The sequence below is a fragment of the Poromitra crassiceps genome (genome assembly GCF_964638095.1).
Source record: "Poromitra crassiceps genome assembly, chromosome: 8".
NCBI classification, from domain to species: domain Eukaryota; kingdom Metazoa; phylum Chordata; class Actinopteri; order Beryciformes; family Melamphaidae; genus Poromitra; species Poromitra crassiceps.
Genome location: NC_139629.1, coordinates 5,620,449 through 5,648,397, shown reverse-complemented (window position 1 = coordinate 5,648,397; position 27,949 = coordinate 5,620,449). Strand labels below are relative to the sequence as shown.

The window sequence follows — 27,949 nt, the reverse complement described above, 5'->3', positions numbered from 1 at the left end:
GGCTTTGAAAATCCCGGGCCACTTACTGATACTTATGCTTAAATTAACCCACTCTTATTCTGGTTTATTTAAAGAAAAACATTTGGTTAGTGGAAATTCTAATTGGCTGGTAACTTTAAAATTTTGCAGCCATATTGGCAGGTGGTCAAAAAAGTTAATTTCAAGCCCTGCAGGGAGAGCAAGTGGTGACATAGTGGTTGAGAAAAGGATCAAATATTGGTGTTTAACTCATTGAGTGCCAATGACGACAATCGTCGTCAATTCGGATACTAACGTAGAGTGCCAATGACGACGATTGTCGTCAATTGCGTTTTTTGACGGTGGGACGTGGATCAAAGCCTAATATATCTCCTGTAAAATTTTGGGGCATGTTGAATGTGTATAACCTATTTTACCGACCCATTAGGTGGCGACAGTGCTCTCCAGATTAGAGAAAGTTGAGTAAAAACAGCAGAAAAAGCCGTGATGAAACCATTCTCATGAGAATGGTTTGGCTTTTCGCTGTCGCGCTGGGAGCCGGCGCACAACGGTGGGGGGCTCCGAAAATAGACTGGGTGCAGCACACTTTGAAACGCGCAGCAGAAATCCCAGAATCGGACGCAGCTTCATCCCAGCTCACAACCGAAACCCCAGAAACGAGCGAGCCCGATCCAGACTCCCCCGACAAGCGGCCGCCATCCAGGCAGCAGAGACTCGCCTGACACACGCAGCAGAGCGGGCAGAGCCACCAGACACACACCCACGGAGGAGGAGTTTGCAGTAGAGGGGGGTGGGGGTGCTGTTATATTGAAGGAAATTACTGTTCAGATGTTTCAGGTCAGAAAATATTAGCTTCAGACTCAGTGATTTGCTTGAAATGCTTCATTTCACAAAAAGCTCAATATCTCAGCATCTAGATGGAAACGCCTGTTTTTGCTGTTTTTGACCTATCTTCTCCGGCTGATAACTAAAGAACGGAAAATGATATCAATAAACTTTTTTTTGCTGCTGATACAATAGAGTCTCATCGTTCTTTGTGCGTGTTCGGTGTTTACATAGTAATATCACACAATATTCTGTGGGCCTCGAGAAATCACTGAAAACGCTCTGAAACTCTGGCACTGGGAGCGTCCGTTCTCCAAAAGTGGCTGGCACTCAATGAGTTAAGACTGAATAATGACATCACAACTGTTAATTTAAAAAGAGTTATTCCTCTAAACCTGACTTCAAATGCCCCAAATTTTTCCGCGCCGGCGCCGTTCGGCCCCCAACCCTCAGCAAAATCTGGTCCTCTGGTAGTGAGGACATTTTTTTGTGGTCCTCTCTATCATCAAAGTTGCTCATCCCTGGGTTACGGCATGACAATATTTGTTCGGCCCCCGGCAACAATCTGGGTTTCTCATGTGGCCCCCCGTGAAAAATAACTGCCCACCCCTGAGTTAAGCTGTATCACTGAAACTCAAGTTCACTACTGTAGCCTTTACAGTATGCAGCAAAAATGACGTTTTAATTTACATTAAGATGGCAATTAGCACTGTAGTTTAAGTAGCTAGTTTATAGACTTTGGTTCAGCCATGTTGTTTCAAATGAATAAAAGGTTAGAGTAAATAAAAGATGAAGTAAGATTGCTCAACATCAGGGGTGTTCTCGCATCATATGGATTATAAAAATAAAACAGGGAAATCACATACAATACAATTGTACTCTAAGGATTTTGTTTACCATCTGAAAACATTAGTTCTGCCTGTGTTGTTCCTACTTGGTGCTTGTCTACAAACTGTATGATAGTGCTGTCAAAAAATGTGAACTTGAACTTGCTTGATTAACCAATACATGCGGAGGGCCACATATGGTATATTTTGAGAGACAAGCCGAGGGCCACTTAAGATGGGACAAAGGGCATCTGGCCCCAGAGCTGGACTTTGGACATGCCTGCTCAACATCATGCAAAAACTAAAGCGGTGGAACTGGGGGTAGCTTCACTATCTTTTATAGGTTATTCATAATGAATGAATGAGTTTCATTATTGAACAGAGACAGATATCCTTAATAAGACAAGGAGAGATGTAATGTACCAGGTTTGAGCAAATTGCTATTTTGTGCCGGTAGTCCTGGGCAGGTAAGTGAAGTAAAGGAGTTTAACCACCCCTTTGAAATGAGGCAGATAGTTTACTCAGCTATTTTCAGATCAACTGTATAAATCAATGAGGACAAACAAGGTGGATAAACTACTCACCTTGGGATAGTTTACCCACCTTTGTATTTACCACGACACCCCTGCATAAGAGTACAGTACAAACACAATCAACCCCACATACCCTGAAACAACCCCCCTTCACCCTCCCACCAACAGCACTCATTTACAAATGTGTGCAACTTTGCTGTGTGAGTATAGGCTTATTAGGCTATGTTTTTGTTATGGAAGAAATGTGTTATTAGTTCTGTTGGAAGATTGTTCCATTGTTTGATGGCCATATAAGTGAAAGATGATTGGCCAAGGGAGGTCTTGGCATTGTGAATTTGATAAGATTCATTTACTCCTAATTACAAACAAGCCTTTTTTTTTAATGGCATTTCATCTAAACGGCGCAAAGTGTTTCCCTATTCTGAAGCTCCCCAAATGAGGCCCAGCAGTCCCTCTGGCCCAACAGAAGCTTCAATCATTGACAATTCATCAGCCAAGACCTCAGCTATGTTTGAATCCAGTGAGCAGTAAAACAGCGTACAAACTTGGAAGCGTCCAGCAGAGTAAAGTGCTTGTGTGTGTTGAGAAGACACAAGAGGATAATATAGAATAAACAGTAAGAAGGATATAGAGGCGTGCAGATAGAACGTGACTGGACCCCCAGGGGAGTCACGCACTTCGAGGGGGCCGATTGCAAACATTTTAGAGAGCCTGGCACGGCATATTTAGGTTGAAGATGTTTATGGAAGCACAGAGACTCTGTGAGATTTACGCTTGTCATCTTCATCCATGGTGCATCAATTTCAATGCCAAAATGTAGTCAGAAATAAGCACCGCAGTTTCTATTCGAACACATGTTGCAAATAGGCTAGGGAAGCTTTCATTGCATCTTGTATAACCTTTTAGCAAAATATTGTTATGTAGCCTGATGTTAATTTATTTTTTCCCAAGGCGCTGGGCCAGTCGGCCCCGCCGGGGTCAGAAGATGGAAAAGTCAGGATCTCACTCAGTCACTCGTAGACGTTTATGTGAGTTTAGTGGGAAAAGAAGGGGTAGGGGGGTAAGAAGGTGGTAGAGAGTTTGGATTTGAGGGGTGGGTGAAGGGATTGGGGGTATACAGTATATGGTTAGTGGGAGGGGGCACACCACTGTGCTATGGGCTTAAATGTTTGCACTTATTTTTAACCCATTGATACCTGATGCAGTATTTGCGTGTATATCCCTCATTTGTGTGCGTATCCCTTTAAGACCGCGAACCGCGTTAACGCGGTTCGCGGTCTTAAAGGGATACACACAAATGCTGCATCAGGTATCAATGGGTTAAACACCGTTGATTACCTTCTATTTTGTAAGTAAAGGGTTCAGACTACTAGTAATTTAATGACATGCATTTAATGTGACACTCATTGGTTCGATTATTATGTCAGATTGTCACATGTTTAAAATGGTTGGAATAACACTTCATATTCAAGATCAAGATTCATTTTAATAGCCATAATCAGATTACAAAGAAGGAATTAGACTCAGTGCATGCAGTGCACAGACATACAGTACACAACACCACTTCTTGCTACAGTATGAGAAATATTTACAGGAAAATCAAGGCATACAGACTGGGGCTTTAGTTAGCCATTTTATAGGCAGATTCATTCTGGAGGTAGAAATAATCTGATTGGTTGAGTTAAACCTCAGTGGGCTTGTAAAACTCAAAACGATAATAATTGACCTTACAGTAATAATTGCCTAATGTAATACAATCAGATGTAATAAAGCCCACAACATACTACAAAACCAATAAAATAATAACATCTGAAACTTGTAACTATAGAATTTTGCCAATATATTCCTAATTATTATTTGACTGACCATTCCTCCACAAAGTGCCACAAAGCATTTGACAAGAATCACAAAGAATCCCCCGAGCAGAGTAACAGTCCCTCAAATGATCACAAAGTTTACTGTAAATTATGAAAAGCAGCACAAAGCATTAACCAATTGATACCTGATGCAGCATTTGTGTGTATATCCCTCATTTGTGTGTGTAGACCGCGAACCGCGTTAACGCTGTTCGCCGTCTTAAAGGGATACACACACAAATGCTGCATCAGGTATCAATGGGTTAAGCATACATGTGTCACAAAGGGAGCCAATCCCAAAGCACCAAAAGGTCTATAGAACAACAAAGTAAATTAAACAACATTTTAGACAGTTTCAACTTGACTGTTTATTACATTATTTAGCAAAAATGTTTTCAGGCCTGTAATGTAGGGCGGTTGTGGTTGACTCTGTGTGTGAGTGGAGTTCAGCTTCTCTTGTTGTTCAACTTATTCGCAGAGTGAAAGTAATGCCAGGCAGCAGCACCACCAGGAACCTGGAGGCTGTTGCTGGTAAGAATAAGCTTTTTAAATCTTGTCTCATGAGGGTGGCCTGTTTGTAAATTCCCACGTGACTTACAGGTGGCTGTTATGTTCTATAGGTTACATGATGGAGAAGTGTGGCTGCAGCAAAAAAGATGTTCTGAAGATTGTCAAGGAGGTATTTGAAATAAAGCTTGTGTGTATATAAAATTGAGTAAGGGCTCCGTCTGTCCCACTGATGATGTCATCAGTGATGTCAGAGGTATTGTGACATCACACACACACAAGAGACAGATGTGCGCGTGTGTGCGCACACACACACACAGTCCCAGTGATGATGTCATCAGTGATGACATAAATTGTGACATCAGTGATGTCAGAGGCATTGTGACATCATCAGTGATGATGTCATAAGAGGTTGTGATGTCATCAGTGATGGCATAAAATCAGTTGTGACATGATGTCATCAGTGATGTCATAAGAGCAAAATCAAGTCCCAGGGGCAGACACTGAAAGAAGTGGGAGTCTGGCCTCAGACCCCCCGTCTTCAGCCATGGACAGCTGTATGTTGCCAGCTCCAGGACAGGTGATTCAGCATCCCTGAAGTATGCCATCAAGCAGCAGCCAGGGCGAGGCCGCGCAGCATGCGAGCTACATTATGTGAGCTGCAGGGCCTGCTCGGTGAGGTGCAGGGCAGGCGAGGCCGCACAGCGGGCGAGCCTAGGAATTGAGCGCAATAAACCAGCAATAATGTATAGGAAGAAAAAGTAAGCTATAGAAAAAAGGCACAAAAAGAAGCTATTAAGTTGATTCAAGATTTTATAACGTTATTGGATTTTTTGTATTACATTGTGGGCTTTAGTTATCACATTTGATTTTCTTACATTATTGGCAGTTAGGTTATGGTCAATTATGACATTATTCAGAGCACACGATAGCTATAACTGGCTAAATTGCACTGGTCTATTTGTTATTCATTCATGATCATGACATTCATAATGTTGGAAGGCCAACAGGCTAGCTAACTAGATCACCTAGCTAACTAGCTCACCTAGATAACAAAGGTCAGTTTGATTTGGGAAGTCGTGGGGACACAAATTGGTGGGGGTACCTTAGAAAAATTAGATCACATGAATCATTACCTGCAATTCAATATAATAATCTATGACTACGTAATGATGGTGTCTGAAGAAGGGCAGGGTGCTGCCCGAAACGTTACCCACTGGTGTTGCAATAAAAAACCTTAACTGGAGCCCTTGCAGTGTGCAAACCTTTTACAACTTTCTCTACGTAATGATGGTAAACACAAACTGGACACAATTAAATGTCTACACACGTACTTCTGATTCATGTCAGTTAATTTGCTCTGCAGTAACTTGCTAACTTGTGCTCTCAACCAATGTGATCTCCAGAGCAGCTCTGCTTCTGAGAAAGGTCCAACATTTAGATTGTCACGTTATTCTGTCACATTTTTGCCATCTTTGACAGGATCTCTGTTGTGCAAGTGAAGGAATTTGAACAGCCACACTCATCGATGCTTGGGGTGAGGCTCTGCTGGGTTTAATCACAGGCTAATGGCAGCAAGACAGGAGACAAGGCTGGAGGTAATTATTATCAGTTCAACATCTGGCATGGACAACGACCCCTGGAGGGTTACAGCCTAGCCTACTAAACCACCGAGGAAAATCAATCCCACACTGGATAGGCAACAAGTGGAGCCGTTGATATTTGTTCCAGGAGAGGCTCTCGACTTTAGGGATGTGGAGGAGATAGATGGATGGATGAAAGGACTTCACAGGATTTGTTTTGTCACTCAGCTGTGAAAAGTTTTTTGAGTAAAAAGGCAGCCGTCCTATCAGCCCAAACCACAAAATAGTCAGCGGTGATCAGTTTCCAGTGAAAAGCAGCACAGAAATTAACCATGCCTATTGAATTCCATTGAGACGGCCAAGTTTACGTTTACAAACACAAACAGCTGTTCACAAAGTCACTGTTGCCCAAGAGCTGTGGATCCTCCAACATGAGAGGGATCATTACATCACTTGAATGTCCTCTGTTGACAGAGACAGGGAGGTTAGACAGGGAGGTTAGGGCCCTCTGTTGACAGAGGCAGGGAGGTTAGACAGGGAGGTTAGGGCCCTCTGTTGACAGAGGCAGGGAGGTTAGACAGGGAGGTTAGGGCCCTCTGTTGACAGAGGCAGGGAGGTTAGACAGGGAGGTTAGGGCCCTCTGTTGACAGAGACAGGGCGGTTAGGGCCCTCTGTTGACAGAGACAGGGAGGTTAGGGCCCTCTGTTGACAGAGACAGGGAGGTTAGGGCCCTCTCTGTTGACAGAGACAGGGAGGTTAGGGCCCTCATGTTGACAGAGACAGGGCGGTTAGGGCCCTCTGTTGACAGAGACAGGGAGGTTAGGGCCCTCTGTTGACAGAGACAGGGAGGTTAGGGCCCTCTGTTGACAGAGACAGGGCGGTTAGGGCCCTCTGTTGACAGAGACAGGGAGGTTAGGGCCCTCTGTTGACAGAGACAGGGAGGTTAGGGCCCTCTCTGTTGACAGAGACAGGGAGGTTAGGGCCCTCATGTTGACAGAGACAGGGCGGTTAGGGCCCTCTCTGTTGACAGAGACAGGGAGGTTAGGGCCCTCATGTTGACAGAGACAGGGCGGTTAGGGCCCTCTGTTGACAGAGACAGGGCGGTTAGGGCCCTCTGTTGACAGAGACAGGGCGGTTAGGGCCCCACTTTGGGGCAGCAGGAAGCAAAGGGGTTGAAAGTGTCAGTGCGCTGCAGATCCACCAGGGGTGCCTCCTGCCACTCTGTCAGGCCCTCCTGCTGCCCTGCAATACTCTGCTTCACTCTGTGGGCTGGAGCACAACACCGTTACATGGAGACCATAGATAGACACACAGTGATGATATATCACACAGGAGAGCATGCAGACATTTTGGAGGGCAGCGGAACAAGCAATAAAATAAACGAGGTTGGAGGCTCTGGAGACGATGCGCCGTGCACTTTTTTCGGTGTGACCAAACTCATGCCGAAATTCGACACTGCACTTTGTCGGGTCCACAGCAGCGCACCCCCCAAGTTTGAACTCGATCGGACGAACGGTTCTCGAGATACGTGAAAGCCATGTTCTGATTGGTCGAATTGCATGGAATCTGGCACTGCACTCTGTTGGGTCCCCAGCAGCGCACTCCCCAAGTTTGAAGTCGATCAGATGAACCTCTTTTTGTGTTGCCAGTAGATGGCGCTGTGACTATGCGCATGTCCGAAATTCGGCACCGCACTACGTCGGGTTCACGGCAGCGCACTCCCCAAAGATGAAGTCGATCGCATGAATGGTTCTCGAGATAAACTGCTTTTTGTGTTGCCAGTAGGTGGTGCTATAACTAAGAGCGTGTCCGAAATTTGGCACCGCACTCCATGGGGTTCCTGCCAGCCCCGAGTTTGAAGTTGATCAGATGAATGGTTCTCGATCGGTTCGCTATCACTATGCACATGTCGGAAATTGGGTACCGCACTCTGTCAGGTTCCCGGCAGCGCACTCCCGAAGTTTGAGGTCAAACGGTTCTTGAGATAAACCACTTTTTGTGTTGCCAGTAGGTGGCTATGACTGTGTTTCACGCACTCCGTCAGGTAAGCACACTCCACAAGTTTGGAGGCGATGGTGTGCGAGTTATGGCCATTTAAAATCTAAGTCATTGCCATAGTGCTCCATATGGGCGCAGTTTCGTTTTTTACATGCCAGATTCATGCCAGACCACTCAAAAGTGTTTTGGCAAAGTTCAGAGGCAATCGGAGTAATAGTGCGCCTAACTCCGGACATGCATAAATACATATACGCGCTACAGCTCTCCCACTCCAGTTACTCATTTCAGACTGATCAAGAATATAAATGCAATAGCTACTTTTTTTTGTCCAATGTGTAATGAGTTACTTTTTCTTAATACAAAAAGCTTATTTCTCTCAAACTATGCACCGATTTGTTACATCCCAGTTGCTCCTTTGTCCAGAATGTCTCTCAATTGATTGATTTTCCTCTATGAACTAAGTAAGTAAAATCTTAGTAAAATCTCAAAAATTGTTGTATGCTGCCTTTAGGTTTTTAGTCAGTGTAGATTTATTATGAAGGTGAACATCAGAGCCTCGGTTGCAAAACCTCTTAAAGTAGCCTACTTGTAGAAACTGCTGACCACTTCACATTCAGTATGATCTTGAAGGATCAACTGATCTGATCCTAGATCAGCACTCCGACTCTGAGATAACTACCAGCCCTCCCTGCATTTGTTTTCTTAGATTGTATCTGCTGCTCTCTAGTGGTAGAAGGCCGACTTTTGTATTGCAGCTTGTTCAAAACGTACCTATAGCCATGAGCAGCTCAGTGACTTGATGCCCAGACAGCGCTGATGTCTCCATGAAGAACAAGCCCTTGTCAATAGCCAGACCATGTCCCTCCTGTGTGGAGACATTGAGAATCTGAGCCGTGATGATAACAGTTGATTCACACATTCTGTCGAATGATTTTGGCGTTTATATGCACTGTATAGGCCGGGGTTCGATTAGGACGTTTATGTTTGTTTCTGTATGCATGTGTTTGTGTGTGTCTCTCTGTGTGTGTGTGTCTCTCTCTGTGTGTGTGTGTGTGTGTGTGTGTGTGTGTGTGTGTGTGTGTGTGTGTGTGTGTGTGTGTGTGTGTGTGTGTGTGTGTGTGTGTGTGTGTGTACCTGCACTGATACTTGTCGATCCTGAGCCAGATCTCCCTTGTTGCCTACCAGTGCTATGACAGTAGATCCTGGCGTACACTGTTTCTCAAGCTCTTTGAGCCACACCTGGACCCTGATGAACGACGCCTTTTGACAGCAAGACACACAGATACATACAAAATACACATCAGCTGAGCTATGCTTTGGATGAACACACACACACACACACACACACACGCACGCACGCACGCACACACACACCCAGCGTGACTTAATTAATACCTATGAGACTGGATTTGCTTCGACAGTGAACTCAACAGACATCTCATTAGCAGGTGTAATGGCTGTAGTCAGTGTGTCTCCGCCGTAGTTGCATCATGTCTACCTCTTAATGATGAGAGATGATGGACAGATCCACCCTCAGTGGCCAAATTAGTGTCCCTCACCTATAGCCAATTAGGCTAATAGGTGCAAACAAACAGAGACAAGTTCAACACATGACGTAGCCCTTTCACTTGATGCAATTACGGCTTAAGAAACGTAACAGTTGCTGCTGGTTGTAAACAAACAACAATCACAACTTTGGACATGTTTTAGTTTTTGCTAAGAGGCCAAGATTGGTGGCTGTTTGCACTAAGCAGGGTCAAGTGTCATAATAATCAATGACAAAGTTCTTTTTGGTAAATGGCCTGCATTTATATAGCGCTTTTAGGGGAAACAATGTGTGTGTGTGTGTGTGTGTGTGTGTGTGTGTGTGTGTGTGTGTGTGTGTGTGTTTGCACTGCTCGTACCCGATTGCTGATGTCGTAGACCAGCAGTGCAGCGTGGGCTCCTCTGTAGTACAGTGGGGTGACACTGTGGTACTTCTCCTCTCCCGCCGTGTCCCAAATCTCAAAGCGAAATGTGACGTCACTCAGATGCACCACCCGGGTCAGGTAGGCACCTGGGAGGAGGGGAGGGGCTTGTTAGAAAAGTGACATCACTCAGAGGCACCACCCGGGTCAGGTAGGCAGGCACCTGGGAGGAAGGGAGGAGCTTGTTAGCAAAGTGACATCACTCAGAGGCACCACCCGGGTCAGGTAGGCACCTGGGAGGAGGGGAGGGGCTTGTTAGAAAAGTGACATCATTCAGAGGCACCACCCGGGTCAGGTAGGCACCTGGGAGGAGGGGAGGGGCTTGTTAGAAAAGTGACATCACTCAGATGCACCACCCGGGTCAGGTAGGCACCTGGGAGGAGGGGAGGGGCTTGTTAGAAAAGTGACATCACTCAGATGCACCACCCGGGTCAGGTAGGCACCTGGGAGGAGGGGAGGGGCTTGTTAGAAAAGTGACATCACTCAGAGGCACCACCCGGGTCAGGTAGGCAGGCACCTGGGAGGAGGGGAGGGGCTTGTTAGAAAAGTGACATCACTCAGAGGCACCACCCGGGTCAGGTAGGCAGGCACCTGGGAGGAGGGGAGGGGCTTGTTAGAAAAGTGACATCACTCAGAGGCACCACCCGGGTCAGGTAGGCAGGCACCTGGGAGAAGGGGAGGGGCTTGTTAGAAAAGTGACATCACTCAGAGGCACCACCCGGGTCAGGTAGGCAGGCACCTGGGAGGAGGGGAGGGGCTTGTTAGAAAAGTGACATCACTCAGAGGCACCACCCGGGTCAGGTAGACACCTGGGAGGAGGGGAGGGGCTTGTTAGAAAAGTGACATCATTCAGAGGCACCACCCCGGTTAGGTAGGCACCTGGGAGGAGGGGAGGGGCTTGTTAGAAAAGTGACATCACTCAGATGCACCACCCGGGTCAGGTAGGCACCTGGGAGGAGGGGAGGGGCTTGTTAGAAAAGTGACATCACTCAGAGGCACCACCCGGGTCAGGTAGGCACCTGGGAGGAGGGGAGGGGCTTGTTAGAAAAGTGACATCACTCAGAGGCACCACCCGGGTCAGGTAGGCACCTGGGAGGAGGGGAGGGGCTTGTTAGAAAAGTGACATCACTCAGAGGCACTACCCGGGTCAGGTAGGCACCTGGGAGGAGGGGAGGGGCTTGTTAGAAAAGTGACATCACTCAGAGGAACCACCCGGGTCAGGTAGGCACCTGGGAGGAGGGGAGGGGCTTGTTAGAAAAGTGACATCACTCAGAGGCACCACCCGGGTCAGGTAGGCAGGCACCTGGGAGGAGGGGAGGGGCTTGTTAGAAAAGTGACATCACTCAGAGGCACCACCCGGGTCAGGTAGACACCTGGGAGGAGGGGAGGGGCTTGTTAGAAAAGTGACATCATTCAGAGGCACCACCCCGGTTAGGTAGGCACCTGGGAGGAGGGGAGGGGCTTGTTAGAAAAGTGACATCACTCAGATGCACCACCCGGGTCAGGTAGGCACCTGGGAGGAGGGGAGGGGCTTGTTAGAAAAGTGACATCACTCAGAGGCACCACCCGGGTCAGGTAGGCACCTGGGAGGAGGGGAGGGGCTTGTTAGAAAAGTGACATCACTCAGAGGCACCACCCGGGTCAGGTAGGCACCTGGGAGGAGGGGAGGGGCTTGTTAGAAAAGTGACATCACTCAGAGGCACTACCCGGGTCAGGTAGGCACCTGGGAGGAGGGGAGGGGCTTGTTAGAAAAGTGACATCACTCAGAGGAACCACCCGGGTCAGGTAGGCACCTGGGAGGAGGGGAGGGGCTTGTTAGAAAAGTGACATCACTCAGAGGCACCACCCGGGTCAGGTAGGCACCTGGGAGGAGGGGAGGGGCTTGTTAGAAAAGTGACATCACTCAGAGGCACCACCCGGGTCAGGTAGGCACCTGGGAGGAGGGGAGGGGCTTGTTAGAAAAGTGACATCACTCAGAGGCACCACCCGGGTCAGGTAGGCACCTGGGAGGAGGGGAGGGGCTTGTTAGAAAAGTGACATCACTCAGAGGCACCACCCGGGTCAGGTAGGCACCTGGGAGGAGGGGAGGGGCTTGTTAGAAAAGTGACATCACTCAGAGGCACCACCCGGGTCAGGTAGGCACCTGGGAGGAGGGGAGGGGCTTGTTAGAAAAGTGACATCACTCAGATGCACCACCCGGGTCAGGTCAAGCCCCCAGGAATAGCGCTGGGCTTTGAAGCCATTTGAACATGCTGGCGAAGCTCTGTATTGCAAGTCACGTGACGCCATGCAGCCCAGAAAGGAAAATTCCCATCCACTTGCATGGGGACTCCGGCAGCTGTTAAACCCAGGGGAATTTTTTCCGGGTGTCACTCAAAGTATAAAACAACTCTTTTAATTATCAACTAATTTTTTATGGGGCATTTTTTTCTTCAGAAGCCACTAAGAGCCGTATACGGGGGTATTTTCTTCTTGTAATACAATCCATGGGTGGGAGGGGTGGGAGACGTCATGGAACACGTCATGGCACACATGCACACTTCGCCTTGGGCTGCATAGTCAGGAAGTAAAACCAGGAAGAAAAAGCCCCCATGATGGCTTCATGCGCCAATGAGCTACCTCCGTCCGAATGCATGGGTGGGCGTGGCAGGTCCCCTATCCAGTTATTTTAATACATCCATGGGTCAGGTAGGCACCTGGGAGGAGGGGAGGGGCTTGTTAGAAAAGTGACATCACTCAGATGCACCACCCGGGTCAGGTAGGCACCTGGGAGGAGGGGAAGGGCTTGTTAGAAAAGTGACATCACTCAGAGGCGGGGCTTGTTAGAAAAGTGACATCACTCAGAGGCACCACCTGGGTCAGGTAGGCACCTGGGAGGAGGGGAGGGGCTTGTTACATAGAGAACTTTTAACTTAACCCTTTGACAGTGGGAGGAAACTGGAGCACCCAGCAGAAAACCTACACAAACACGGGGACAACATAAGAATTAGACACAGAAAGGACAGACGGACGAGGGTTCGAACCTAGGACCTTCTTGCTGTGAGGCAACAGTGCTAACCACTTACAAAACCACTTACAAAATCCAATGTGTGTGTGTGTGTGTGTGTGTGTGTGTGTGTGTGTGTGTGTGTGTGTGTGTGTGTGTGTGTGTGTGTGTGTGTGTGTCCACACAAAGATCATCTTTGTCTTTTGGCTGATCATAGAATATTATCTTTATGAAAACTGGACTAGAGGCAGTATATCAGAAAATAGACATGAAAAAATACACAGGAAATTGCAAATCTAAAGTTTTTTTTTATAATACCAAACAATTTGTATTTTTTTTATTTAGCCTTTATTTAACCAGGTTTGTCCCATTGAGATCAAAGATCTCTTTTACAAGGGAGACCTGGCCAAGAACAACAATGTAAGGATGGAACTCAAATTCAAAGAGATCTCCCGTCTATGAAGATATAATTAACATCATATGACAAGTCCACACTTTCCAGCATTAATAACAGGCTAATTTCCATGATAAAGTAGTTGAATCATACTTGTATTTGTATTCTTGTATTCCCTGTGGGGAAATGTATCCTCTGCATTTGACCTATACTAGCCATGCCTGCCTGCCTGCCTGCCTGCCTGCCTACCTAGGAGCAGTGGGCAGCCACAGTATAGCGGCTGGGGACCTACCAGTGCCTTGGTCTGGGGCACTGACAGTAGTATTAACCAACATACATGTCTTTGAATCTATATGTCACCATTAGCATCCACAGCTCACAGTATTGTTGTGTGTAGGCCTACTCACAGCCCACAGTAGGTGATGTGTTCCTGAACTCGTCCTTGCTAAACCGCACGGCCAGACTGGACTTCCCCACCCCAGAACTTCCCAGGAGCACCATCTTCACCCGCAGGGTCTGGAATGGTCTGTGTCTCCTCACAGACATACTGTCACTGCGGAGCCGAGCAGCTCCTCCTGGCACGCTGTGGAGCATCAAAAGTAGGTCACTCCCAACAGAGCAAGAGAACTCACATGGACCAGCCTGAAAAAGTCCAACAAAGTCCTGTCTTGTAGTACCCCCCCCGCCCCCCCTTCCGTTTAAGGACTAGCAGGTATTCCAAACTGCTCAGAAGAGTTATTATGTTTCCTTCTGATGTAAAAAGCTCAAGATCAGCTAACAAGGTAGCTAACGCTGTGCTCGCTTCCCATTCTTTGGCAGAAAACGAAAGTAAAAAGTTACAGTCAGCCAAACTCCAGTCTTGACTTGTACAACACATGTAATTTCACTTCCTTGTTTACACCTCCCCCCCAAGCCATAACACCTTAAAAGGCTTTGGTTATTTCATGAACTGAGGCAGTTCAAGGTGCTTTTCAAGTCATAAAAAATACAGTAGTTAATTCAAGCCGGTTTACAAGTCAGCAATCACATGATGCACTGTAACTCCTCTCTTATCAGACCCATAATGCTGCTGCTGCCCGTCTAAAAGTGTAGAGTCCATTATTCCTTGAGAATGATGACAATAGGGGAGCAAACAGGAAGAAAAGGGAGAATGTGGGAAATGTTGCTATTCATACAATTGTATTTGTTTCTGTGAACAAAGCTATTTTGATTTGGCTGTTATATGACTTACAAGCAAAAGTCTGAACTGAGGCTATGGTAAAATATTGTAGATAAACACAAGGAAGACCACATCCTTTGCTGACAACTGCAAAAGTGTCTCCTGAAGATTTTCTGATGGGTTGTTCATGATAATGATAGATAGACAGATATGCTCACAATGACACATCCCTTTTATGGGTGTATTGTGGGCTACATAAATGCAGTAGTAGACTACATACAAAGATACATGTTACCTCCCCTGCCCCATCAACACCATGTGTGTGCCAATATGTGTTGCTTGAAATGTACTGTATTAGAAATCTCGCGCGCAGCTCGGCTGCTGCATGGCCTCGCCTGCTCTATTGGCAGGCACAGCGCACAATTGGCCCAACTTCACATCACTGTTGACATCGCTGATCACATCATGGAGTGCTCGAGTGACACCACTCAGCGCATAATTTGTTCAACTTTGCATGTCATAGACATTGTGACATCATCAGTGACATCACAATTCCTCGAGTGACCATCACTAATGACATCATCCAATGTGGGACAAAAATCGCAGGGGAAACAGACGGTGACATCACTCAGCGCACAATTGTTCAACTTCGCATGCCATAGGCATTGTGACATCATCAGTAACATCACAATTGCTGATGACATCATCCAATGTGGGACAAAAATTGAAACAAACAAACAGAACCCACTTACTCCCTTTTATATATGATGATGATGATGATGATGTGCAAAAAAGCAACTCTTATGTGTGGCATTCCAAACTACACACACAAATGCATACTGTACCTGTAGACTACATACATAGCTTACATACATACACACTACATACATACATACATACAAACAAACATACATACATACATACATGTAACAGCCACTATTCTGCGTTGTGTATTTGGTTGTTGTTGTACATACATACATACACATACATACACATACATACATACATACATACATACATACATACATACATACATATATACATACATACATACATACATACATACATACATACATACATACATACATACATACATACATACAGTACATACATACATATAGATACACATACATACATACATACATACATACATACATACATACATACATACATACATATAGATACACATACATACATACATACATACATACATACATACATACATACATACATACATACAGTACATACATACATATAGATACACATACATACATACATACATACATACATACATACATACAAAAATCCCAAGACAGATGCATGTAGCCTGTATAAGTATGTAGCCTAAGCATATAGGCCTGAAACCATCTGGCCAAGAAGGAAATAAAAGATAAAATAATCTTCAAACCAAAAACCAACAAATTACTTTTAAGTTACAGTAGAATAGTTTTCACTGCAGGCTCTCATGTCTGCCTAATATATATAACACAATTGCAGGCAGTTTATGTAGTTTACATAATGCTACAGTAGCCTATATCAGTAGTCAGATATGCCTTGTAGAATGGGGGCAAAAGCATCAATATTATGTGGAATGGAACAAACATACTGTATAGGCTAAAATTGTTTAGTTTAGTTTAGGGATGAAACTTACAATAAAGGAGAAACAATGTTCCATTATGATTATTGTGAACATTTGACTGAACCAATTGTCTTACCCCCCCCCCCCCCCCCCCCTTATGATCTCCTCCCAAGGCTCCCACGGCACTGTCTCAACACAAGAGGGCGACATTGGATTAGCCATGGATTTACTGGGGCAGCAGTAACTAGGCCTACATGAAGGCAGTGGAGATTCACACAGCATCAGATATTGGTACATCAATAGGCCTACTTCTATATCAGTAGCCTAATTGGCATCCTGCCTCTCCATGTCTCCACAAAAAGGTTACAACATAAATAGTAGCCTACACCTCTGCAACAATGGTCTCTCACTTCTACAGTGTTTCACAAAGTTGTGCAGCTGGACAAAAGTTTCCCCAAAGGGCCTTGTGATACACTGATTATTTTAAGCATCATATATGGAAATAAGCCTAAAATATTATATATAGAAATATGTGAAAAGGAGCTAATAATCCCAAAATAAGTTTTAGAATGATGCTAATTAGAATTGCTAATAAAAAAAAGTAGGCCTATAGGTCCCAGGAATTATATGATATAGTGACACTGTATGAATTGATGATGAATTCACTCACCATTAACTATTAGACACACTCTAAATCCATGGAAGAATATTATAGCCTAGCCTATCTTATTAGTCCAGGCATTTTACGCAAATATGTGGGTCAACCTCACACTAATTGCAACAAAACCAAACTCAACTGATTTTGTATCCTCAATATGTCCTCAATGAAGGAAAAAAAGTGTTAAGGAAACGTTTGAAGGGAAAGTTTTGAAAATGACCTAAATATGATGGTAGCCTATGGAAGCCTATGGAAGCCTTTTTTTTTTTTTTTTTAATGTGCCATAAATCTCATCATTTATATCCTGTATGTGTTTTTTGCTTCAAGGAGAAAATAAAAAAAATAAAATAAAAAATAAAAAAAAATGTTAAAAAATAAATAAATAAACGTTTTTGGTAGTAATTTTCAAAAATTTCCCTTCATACATTTCCTTAACACTTTTTTTCCTTCATTGAGGACATATTGAGGATACAAAATCAGTTGAGTTTGGTTTTGTTGCAATTAGTGTGAGGTCAAGTGACATTTTTACTGGACTATATGGGAACAGTACAGTGATGCTGGTTTATTGTTTTGATAGACAGGCATGTGAACCCCATGCAGCACAGCAGTCATATACGCCTTTAAGAAGCACAGGACTGTTTTAGAGCTGGATGGTCATCATTAAAAATAGCAGAGGGGTGTGAGAGAGTGCGATAGCCCAGGCGGTGTGGTTGCTGGTTGGAAATTGAACCCCTGAACGTGTATAGAGCGTCTCCGTCCGGGACTGATGATGCCTTCAAGTGCTCCGCGTAACCTAGCCACTTGTTCCGACTTCGAGAGTCGTAAATACGAACCAAAATGGACGAAAATGGATGACATTTTTGCATGTTGTTTTATAAATCAAGTGGCATAGAGCTACTTTGCGCTGGAGGGACATAATGTAGTAAGACATGTGCATCAACCATATCATGATATGGTTGATATCACACATCATTGCAATGATGTGTTAAAAAAGAAAAAAGAAAGAATTCAAGGCAGCAGCTGCTGTGGTTCACTGTCCCCTCTCCCATCACCTTTCCTAGACCTTTTCTAGCATTACGCCAACATTTGCTGTAGAACTACCGTATGCACAAAAATGTGTAATTAGCCTATGAGGAATCGGTGTGACGTCACAACACCGCAAATCCCCCGGAAATGCGGCAGTTAACTAGTATGAGTTGTGCCAAACAAACGTTCATATCTCAAAAACGATAGGCTACATCACATGGCTTATATTTTGACATTCTGAGTGAGAACAGAAGTAGCTCAAGAGTCCGATCATGTAGGCTATATGCCGTGTTAAAGTTGTATGAACTGTCGCAGTTTTTTAAATGTAAACAACATAGCCGGGGCTAGAGTGAGACATTCAAGGCTGGCTCCATAGGGTACCATTGTCGTTTCCCCCCAGTGACGCAGTTTGTTTACCAAAATGCTGCTCGGCTGATCCATCGTATAGGCCTACGTAAAGATAAAAGAAAGAGTGAAATAGAGAAATATAAATATAAAGAAATATATCCAACAATGCAAGGTGTCATAGGAAATTGCGACATCCCTACTAGTGAAGTTTACAACTTTGATGGGCCATTCATGTGCGCTCGAAACGAAAATACCACATTTAATAAAGTACCTGAAGGCAACATGATGTGCAGACTTTCAACTTTTTCAGTCTGACAGGTCCCCCAGTCTGTTCCTGTGATGCAGGTGGAGGTGCGGCAGCCCCTCTCAACATGAGAACATTACAGGACGTTTTAATGGACAAGTAACGTTACTTTACTTGTAGTTTATTTCATTTGTTAAGAGTTTGTAGAGAGGAAGTTCAACAGTTTAAAGTACAGTGAGTCAGTCTAAACTTAGAGCGGACGACTTGTAAATTGCGAAACTGTCAGGAAACGCACATGGTGGTGCAGATGCTGCTGCTAGTGAGACTGCGGTAGTTTAATAATTGCGACAAAGCTGTGAGTTGTGCGTCGACACAGCAACACAGGAAGAAGTCTGCAAACGGATATGTGACAATAATGACCCATGCTGCGAGCTCGGCCCAACAACGGGTAGTCTTCTCTCTTGGTCTGTAAAGTTAGTTTGACTTTTTTTTGTTAGCGACACATGCTTCCCAAATAGAAGCCTAATTGGTGGCTGCTGCTACTCGTGTTGGATTATTCTTGCGCTGTCGGAGCGGGGCAGCGGTGTGAAATAAGGTGATTGGACAGGCAGCGAGGAGCCATGGGGACCCAGGGCGCAGGACGGAAAAGAAACCCCAATAAGGAGAGGTCTACGGCCGAGGATGATGCCCTGAACCTCATAGCAAGAGAGGTGAGTGGAGAACAGAACCGAGAATGAGTCATTTCTATCTGGAACATTAGTTCTCTATTGACAGTTTGACACTGACTGACACAAAAGCCCAGAAGAGTCTCCCCTGTCTCCCCTTCCCTCAGTCCTCATCCTCATCTTCCTCCTTTCTGGTGGAGCTCATCATAACGCCCCCTACCGGCTAACATGTGGCCCCGAAACCTACATATAGGGACAGATCATGAGTTTTTGAAGGCTGATCCTGGTATGTTGAGAAGCTGCCATCAGCCCATCTTCAGTCTCTACTAAAATATATATTAGTATTAATAGTACACATATTCAGAGTGGAAAAGGCTTAGTATGAACTGACTGTTAGAGGGTCATTTGCCACCAAAACTCCATTGTAAATGAACCCAGACTAATGACATTCCATAGAGCAGGCAGCAGGGTGATCCACCTATTCCATGCTAGGGGAGTCTGGGATACATACAGAGCACTACCTTTTTGAATTAAGAATCCATTCACAAAAAACTTTATTGAGCAATTGCATGAATAATAAAAGCAACGTTAAAAATGTCAATGTTATTGCAGGTTTTACAGTGTACTTCTAGTTGCAGTCAGGGGGGAATCTTCATAGCACTGGACTACATGACTATCCAATGTCATAATAAAAGACTGATACATTGACAAACTGATATAGCTAGGGCTGCAAGCCTGCAACTAACTTATTTTCATTATCGATGAATCTGTCGATTATTTTCACGAGTAATCAACTAGTCGCTTGGGCTCTAAAATGGTGAAAAATGTCAATCACTTTTCCCCCAAAACCCAAGAAGACAACCTCAAAATGTCTTTCTTTGTCCTGACCAACAGTCCACATAATCAGTTTACTGTCAAGGAAGAGTAAAGAAACCAGAAATATTCACATTTAAGAAGCTGGAATGAGACAATTTTTGTATTGTTTTCTTCTTAAAAATTAGTTGGTGATTATTAATTCTCTGTCAATCGTCTAATCGATGAAGTAACTGACGTTAATCGTTGCAGCTCTAGATGTATCTGTCTAATCCTACTACTACACACATCTATTTAATAATCTTCAAGAACACGACCAGACAGTATCACAAAGCTGTCACAACAACTCATTGTATTTATTGATTAAAAGGGATCCTGATTATGATAATCCCCCATTGTTGCAGGAAAATCTGTCACTACTGTTGACTGCTTATACATGTGACCTGCAGCTCTGTTAAACACTTTAGTGTATTAAGAAATACATCTTTCATGTGCTAACCTGCAGGGATCCTTGCTTGCCCCTCAACAGACTTGGCAGCAGTTGCAGGCAGTTGGCTGTAATGTTAACAGGTGCTGTCGTGTTGTGACTGGTTCACACCTTTTCATGGGAGACCGGCACCCACCCTAATCTCTTTATGTTGGGTCGTGCAATGTTTGATTTCCAAACAATGGCCACCTCCTGTAATTAAACACTATTATGATGAGCCTGGTGTCGGCTAAATGGCTGTTTTGCAGTAAGAAGTAGTCTAGCGTGTCTAGGTCCTGGTGCCAAGGACTTTGAAAGGAGACTACTGTCTTCACACTAACTTAGACCCCTTGTCTTATCTGATCTTATACAGGCTGGAAATCCATATTTGAGTTATATTAAAAAATTAGATGCTGATCATTTATGGGGGGGAAAAGAGCAAAAACTGTCATCTACGCTTATGGAGCGACATCTTGCATGAGATTTAAACCTCTCAATGGAATATTGTTGAATATCAACCATCTTTGAGGATGTAAAAAAAAAATCTTCTGTATCTGTGAAATATTAAGCAGTGAACATGATATCATTTTTATTCCCCCACAAACGTATTCTGCATGGCGTGCTCGTGCTCTCTCTTATCAAGCTTCTCTGTGGCGTTCAGCTTCTCTGTGCAAAACTCGGCTTCGTACAGGAAGCTGCACGTCGCCGTCATCAGCCTGCATCGTGCCACAGCATCGAACACCTTCCTTCAGTTTGGGAGGAAGTTTGCTCTGTGCAACCCAACCCGGATGTTTCATCACATTTGCATATCACAACAGTAACACGTCCCTATGGCCGTCTGTTACTTCCTGTGAGCAGGCAGTTTAAATGTTATCGTCTTTTAACTGCTTAGCTTGACTATTGACACTGCACTAGTTGGTCTGAGGTTGCACATTCCTGTAGCCGCCGCTGGTTGTAGTCTATTTGCGGTGGTGGGGAATGTTCTCCGGCCGAAGTTTGCAGAGATGTAAGTTGGACAAGAGTTGTTGCATAATTGTTCAGCAGCAACAGATACACGATCTCTGTACGCAAGTTGTTCCCTGCAGTTTGTTGGCACCAGCTCCTTCAACGAAACCTCTGTTGGGTTTGCTGTCACATCTGTGGAGCGGACAGAAAGCCCTGTGCCTTTAAGTGTCGGTGGGGTAAAGTCCCTCACTGGCAGTCCTCCCCTGACAGGATGGTATGTCAGCCCTGATGAGCTGGCCCATTCTGCATCAGAGTTTTAAAAATAGACGCTCCTGAAAGATCAGCTGTTGTTACTGCACCCTGCTTCCAGACTGGGCCAATGGAAGGGGGATGGGGAGGGGTGTAAGTGACGGATGTGGCTCACGAAACGGGCCTTTCCTGCTACTTGAAAAAATTTGAAATGGTAAATTGATGGATAATTGGCAAAGTTATGGCAAGTAAGTGAGTCCATAAAGAACAGAAATTGAATTTAAACGTTTGGAGACGCTGGCGTGTGGAGCTGCTAGGCGCTTCATTATTATCATGTTGCTGCTACACAATCCTTTACTCCCACAGTACTACAGTGTTTATGGAAACCGTCAATAGTGTATCCCCGACTAAGCTTGGTCCAAATGGGAGAAGACCACGCTAGGAAAGAATGTCGGTACTGGACGCCGGAGAGTTTGTAATACTGTACTCCTGGGCGTTGTTTCTGTCAAACATTTTGAATCCTGTTATAAACATCCATTTGTAGCGCAATGATTGGCTTCCTGCTCTTGAGGTTTCACTTGTCCTCATTAGATGGGAATGTGAGAGGTTTGGCAGGGCTATGATGGCAGTTAAATAGTACACAATACTTTAATTAATCATATTGATTGTGGAACATTTATGAATCTGTGTCACAGGTGTCATTTGTGGACCTGCTGTGACCCAGATTAAATGTCAAAACATTTCAAAAGCAATTCCTTCGAACCGTGTGCCATGGAGGGTTCGAGAGGCTGCATTTCTAACACTACTACAGTGTTTCCCCTACCATTCTACAGGCCTGGCTGGCCCGCCAGGCCAACGACGCGACGCCCCCACCAGGCCAGAAAAAGAATAGCAAAATAAATATTTTTTTTCTGCTCTCCCCAAAATTTCAATAAACCTTTATGGCATATTATTACAATACAACAATACTGGTGTTGACAGTATAGGACGAATCAGCGTGACGTCACTTGCCACCCAGAAATACGGAACCCCACGGCAGTTAATAGTATGAGTTGTGCCTTGTGGCGAGAGTCAGACACTCAAGCCTCGTGCCACTTGGGCTCCATAGGGTTCCATTGCGGTTTGTTTACCAAAATGCTGCTCGGCTGATCCCTCGTATTGACAGTAATAGAAGGTGCCAAATCATTCAAAACAATAAGCATTTTGCTTTCAGGAGCATTGTGCCAGCGTGCAGCGCTGTTCCAAAACGTGTCAACGTGTGTCGTTGCCTGGGAAACGCACATCCCATAATACAACTGTTTGCATCGCATCCCATAATAGTATGATGATACTTGGGATGCCATTGATGCGAACAGGTTAGCTAAAAGTTTAGCGTCGCCAGCGAGGGCCCCCACCGTTGCGGTCGGGGTACGTTTCGAAATCCCTCCAGGCCTGAAAAACCTTCTAGGGGAAACACTGCTACAGTACACCAGCTGATTGCACTGATTAGCACACCTTCAGCCAGAGAGGAGGGACTTATATCACTGGTCCTGTTTGCTTGGCCCTCCTATTGGACGTGCTCTGAGACTCCTGGCTTAAGATGGAAGATAAGATTTGTACCTGAGGAGAGAGCTTCTCTGACCTCTGTAACACTGTGTTACATACACTAACCCAAGAGCAGCTTTATTTCATACTAGTTAAGTGCTGCACTGGTGCCCCGGAAGTGCTTTTTTCGTTGTGATGTCACGCTGACTCGTCCTATAAATCTAACAACTGAATCCATTTCTAGGAATTAAAAGATGAATAAGGGTAGAGAGAGGGAACTGGATCATGATGTCACTGGAGAACACTGCTCCTGTAAATAACACTTGCAGAGAGGGGATTGATGTGTGAGTTGATAAGTTAAGCCTATATGTTTAGTGCCTTCATGTTCCTGTTGACCATTTTGCATCATGAAGCATCATGTGAATGACATCTCACTGTCATGTTCAAATCATAGGCCAACATCTGCTTGATTTATGGTCTTATTTGTCCCCTGATCCTGACGTGATCCTGACATGATCCTGACCTGATCCTGACCAACCTCTTAGCAATGAGTCTGTGAAGCTATTTTGATGCGGCCAAGAACTCAGTCCGTAATGAAGAGGTTGTTTTTGTTCAGATAGAGCAGCACTTTCTTGGATCCAGTATTTGTCCCTGGTCTTGTTAGTTGATATCATTCACCGGTGAGCGAGCCAACTCCCTCTGTTGGTTTTCACATTATTGACCAACCAGTTAATTATAAAGCCCAGGCGTTGCACATTCAAAACAAGACCACAATCTTGCTGTAGGGAGCTTTAGCTTGTCAGACTCATTTACGTATTCTTTTAGTCTCCCATACGTTATGTTTGTGGTGGACATGTATCTGTGAATAAAGTAGATACAGTATCTTTGCTATCTTGATCTTTAGCATTTTATATCAACATCAATCAGCCATGTAACAAAATGTACCATGGATTCTTTCATCTAAAGCTCTTTAGGGCCTGTGTCGACCTAGCGTCTTTTCATCAGCTCCAACGCCTTTTTTCAGTTGTTTCCAATGAGGAGAGAACGTCTATGTGCGGGGCGCATACGGACGTCTAGAGAAAGTGCGCTGCGCCCAGCGGCTATTTTCACAGCGCTCCGACTGTTTTGTGCGCCGGCTCCCAGCGCTCCCAGCGCTCCCCCAGCTGAAAATATTTTAACTTTTCAGAAAGACGCTGGTGTCAGGTGCTCCTTTTCAGGCATCTAATCATAATGGAGAAGCTATCACAACAGAGACAGAAAGGCTCAATTGTGGGAGCAGATTGGCTAAACACTTAATATTTCTGGTGAGTGTTGAGCTAAATCACTGTATGTGTGTTGTTAGCTAATGTTAGCTGTCAGCTATCAAGCTAGCTACCGCACTGAGCTAACGTTACTTTCAGACTGCTTCCTTGTATATTGTTGTGCACTGAGATCAGCGCTTCCCAGCGTACTTCCAGCGTTTAACGGTCAGAAAAAGACGCTGGATGGACACACGGCCTACAGACGTTTTTCCAGTTTTGACACAAATCTCCTAGAATCCACATCTGGTGCCTTCATGGAGGTGAATTGGAAAAGTGTGTCTGTCTAGTGTGCAATAGATACATATTTAAGAACTGGGCAGGAAAAATGAAAAGATCTGCGTTTTTCACAGCTGCAGTTGGAGCTGGAGAGACTGTCAGTGGGTGCATTTACAGTACATGACCTGAAAGCCCTTTTTATGTACCGCACCACAGTTATAATCTATAATATAATAATATAATAATCTCCTTGTTATTCCCATGACTCTCTGAGCCATAGGCTACGACAGCACCACAAAGTCATTATCCTTTTTGTATTTATTTGTCTCTTTGCCCCATAGGGAACTGTTGTAAACGTGTTTGGTGTCGACTGTCACCAGTGGAAGTTAGCGTAGCTCGCCTCAAGCCATGTCCACACGACACCACTTTCCCCCCTCAGTGTGGGATCACATATCAATCATGACAATAATGATGACAGTCCTGGAAGCTGGCCTGAGGGAAACAGTCACTCTCCTCCTGGAAGCTTCTGCTAAACACTCAAGTCAGCCCCAGTGTGAAAGATCACCCCCAGTTCCATGTGTCTGTGTATTTTCCAGCGGAGTCGGTTGGTGAGCGCTCAAATTTAACCTCGACAACACTCTTGCTAATATAGTCATTTAGGAGTTTTGTTCCAAAATGAAATAAGTATCAGTTATTCTTTGTTTAAAAAGGGAATACCACTAAGATTCTGTGTTGAACTTAGTCCTGTGCCTTAGGCAGTCCAGAAACTAGAGATCCTTAAACCCCTGTACTGCCCCCCAGGGGTTTAGAGCGATATGTTTAAAAGATGAAAACATGAACATGGCAGCAGCAATTATTCTGGTTTGGAAGAAGAGGTAACTGTACAGTAGCATTCCAATACTACCTACTGACTTTATTGTCCCCATAGGGAAAATTCTTAAGATGAAAGAAAATAATTTCAATGTAGAACTTTAGATATTGACCATCAGCCATTTATTATCAATGGAGCTCAGCAGCTTCAGATTGTATTAAATCACAAATCTAAGTTTTGGTGTGTTCTGTGCTGTGTCTGCTTTTTCTGATGAGGGTTTCACTTAAAGTCGAGCTGAACTCATAAATGACTTTTCTTTTCTTTTAGTTCAAATACCTGGGTATGCAGTGCACCTATTTAATAATGTATGCAAACAAAATCACAAAAGTCTAATTTCTTTAGTTTTTCACACTTTTTCACATCAAAAGTTAATTTTTCAAGATTTCATTGATAACAGTAATGTACAGTTTGCTGACGTCACCTAGTACTATCAAATTTCTACCCCATTTCAACCAATCATATCACGACATGCAGCTGTTATTCAAATCTTCATTTCAGGATCATTTTCTCTTCCAAATGAAGTAGAAAATGGCGCCTAGTGCCTGTCATCTGGCAGAATTCCTATCCCATAAACTAACTACTAACTTGGCCAATTGTTAGAAACATGAACACAAAACAAAAACTATAATCTCTAAGAATGCAAAGAAATGTAACTGGCTCGTTAAAACGCGCATTCCAGGGATATCGTATTTACAGAAATAGCGTAAAAGGCGCGCGCTTGAGAGCGTTTGAGAGCGTGGTTTTCAGGGGTCTGCCCTCGGAGATTCCAGGCGGGCGGGCAGCACCCATTCATCGGATTGTCCGCTCCCTCCGCACGAAGCAGCTGGCTGCCTGGTACTCCGCGGATCCCACTCGCGTAGCACGACAACACGCTGAATCCCACTGGATTTGGGGGTGGAACACACCATGATTGACCAATGCCAAAGCCAGTCGACAGAATTGTCAAATCAAATCATCGACATGATACTATGACCCGCCTCTCAATTTGTCATCTCAGACAAATTATGTTTTCAGTCTGAAACGGACTGCGACGCACGTGACGATACGGGTTCAGTTCGACTTTAAGGTTAAATTTTCCCGTTTATGCAGAGAAATAAGTGAGCTTGACGAAGACAGTTTAAACAAACATCTGAGGCTGGTTTGTGTGGGTAAGAAAAAAGACAAAGTTCTTTGCCATAGTCGAGCTTAAAGTGTAATTTAACACCAACCTCCTGTCTGTGTGAAGCCTGACATCAAATGGCAAAAAGAATATTCCTGAAATGGACACCTGCTACAGGCTGATCTTTGGGGCCAGGTGAGGTCACCACCTGTTGTACTCTATAGAAGATGACTATCACTGGGCACCAGAGATCAGCTGATCTTAACAAAATATTTTTTTTGGTGTGTTTTACTATTCTGGTTGAGGATTTGTTGTAGTTAGAAGTTGGGTATAAATAATAATAACACAATTGGCTCATTCAGTCCTGCTCTTGGCAGTATCCACCACCACCACCACCACCACCACAGAACGGCTCTTCAGGGTTCTGTTGATCGTCTGTTGTGTCTGTGTGAGTCTGAGGAGACAGTGTAAGCTGGGGATGAAGTTGCCAGGTGGTCACGGTGACAGTCAGAACTTAGTTCAGTGGAGCGTAGAGGAGAAGTAAGTGTTGTTTACAGAGGATTAATGTGGGCCTGGATGGTACCGCACCACTCCCCTTTCACTCTCACACTGTCATCTAGGGCAGGGGTTCCCAAACTTTTTGTGCCGCGGACCGGTAGATAGATGGGAAAAAAAGTCACGGACCGGTTGTCAATTTTAATAATAATATTTTTTTTTCTTTTTTCTTCTTTAAAAAAATAAATAAACATAGGCCATATTATAGGCTGTGTGGTAGTTGAAACATAGTTTCAAGTTGACGTTTATTTATGTTTGTAGTTTGTAAAAAATATATATATATAGTAAAAAAAAAATATATATATATATATATATATATATTTGACCGGGCTCGCGGCCCGGTACCAAATGTGTTGCGGCCCGGTACCGGTCCGCGGCCTGGTGGTTGGGAACCACTTGGTCTCGGTTTCCAGACGTTTGGTGAGCGGAGCCAACAGTGCCACCTAACCACCAAACGTCTGGGAATTTACTGTTCCAAATCTGGTTCAGAGCCCGGCGAGAACGGCCGGCAGCAGACACGCCTACATTTATTATTAGAATTTTATTTGGTAGCGGCAATGCAATGTTTCATAGTTCCAATATAGAGCAAGACACTGATGTGCTGCAAAGAGAGTTTATACCTGTTGTTTATTTTACAATAATTTGTCCTACCCGGAAGTGGTCCGCTTGCTACTGTGAAGCGCTGTGAGGTCATCAGCAGGCTCTGTAACGTTAGCTTCGGGAGTCGGGCTTATCGCTGGGGGAAAGACCTCTAGCCGCCGGGGCCGGATGAAACA

The 27,949-nt window shown here is 44.6% G+C and overlaps 2 protein-coding genes across 2 annotated transcripts in view; one reads left to right on the top strand and one right to left on the bottom strand.

The window, feature by feature from the left end:
• Window positions 1–4,275: 4,275 nt before the first annotated feature.
• On the bottom strand, window positions 4,276–14,191 carry LOC310781184 (ras-related protein Rab-17-like). The gene is made up of 5 exons (XM_083641737.1): window positions 13,863–14,191; window positions 10,013–10,164; window positions 9,243–9,368; window positions 8,880–8,973; window positions 4,276–7,379 (listed from the first exon to the last, which is right to left on the bottom strand). Exons 1-5 carry the CDS (start codon window positions 14,047–14,049, stop codon window positions 7,246–7,248), a joined length of 693 nt encoding a protein of 230 aa, XP_083497863.1. The 5' UTR covers window positions 14,050–14,191; the 3' UTR covers window positions 4,276–7,245.
• A 4,400-nt stretch (window positions 14,192–18,591) lies between these two features.
• Window positions 18,592–27,949, top strand: part of LOC310781440 (leucine-rich repeat flightless-interacting protein 2-like) — a 90,068-nt gene continuing 80,710 nt past the window's right edge. Inside the window, exon 1 of the mRNA XM_083642069.1 lies at window positions 18,592–19,179. Coding sequence (XP_083498195.1) covers window positions 19,090–19,179 — 90 coding nt within the window. The 5' untranslated portion in view covers window positions 18,592–19,089. The remainder of the gene's footprint in view (window positions 19,180–27,949) is intronic.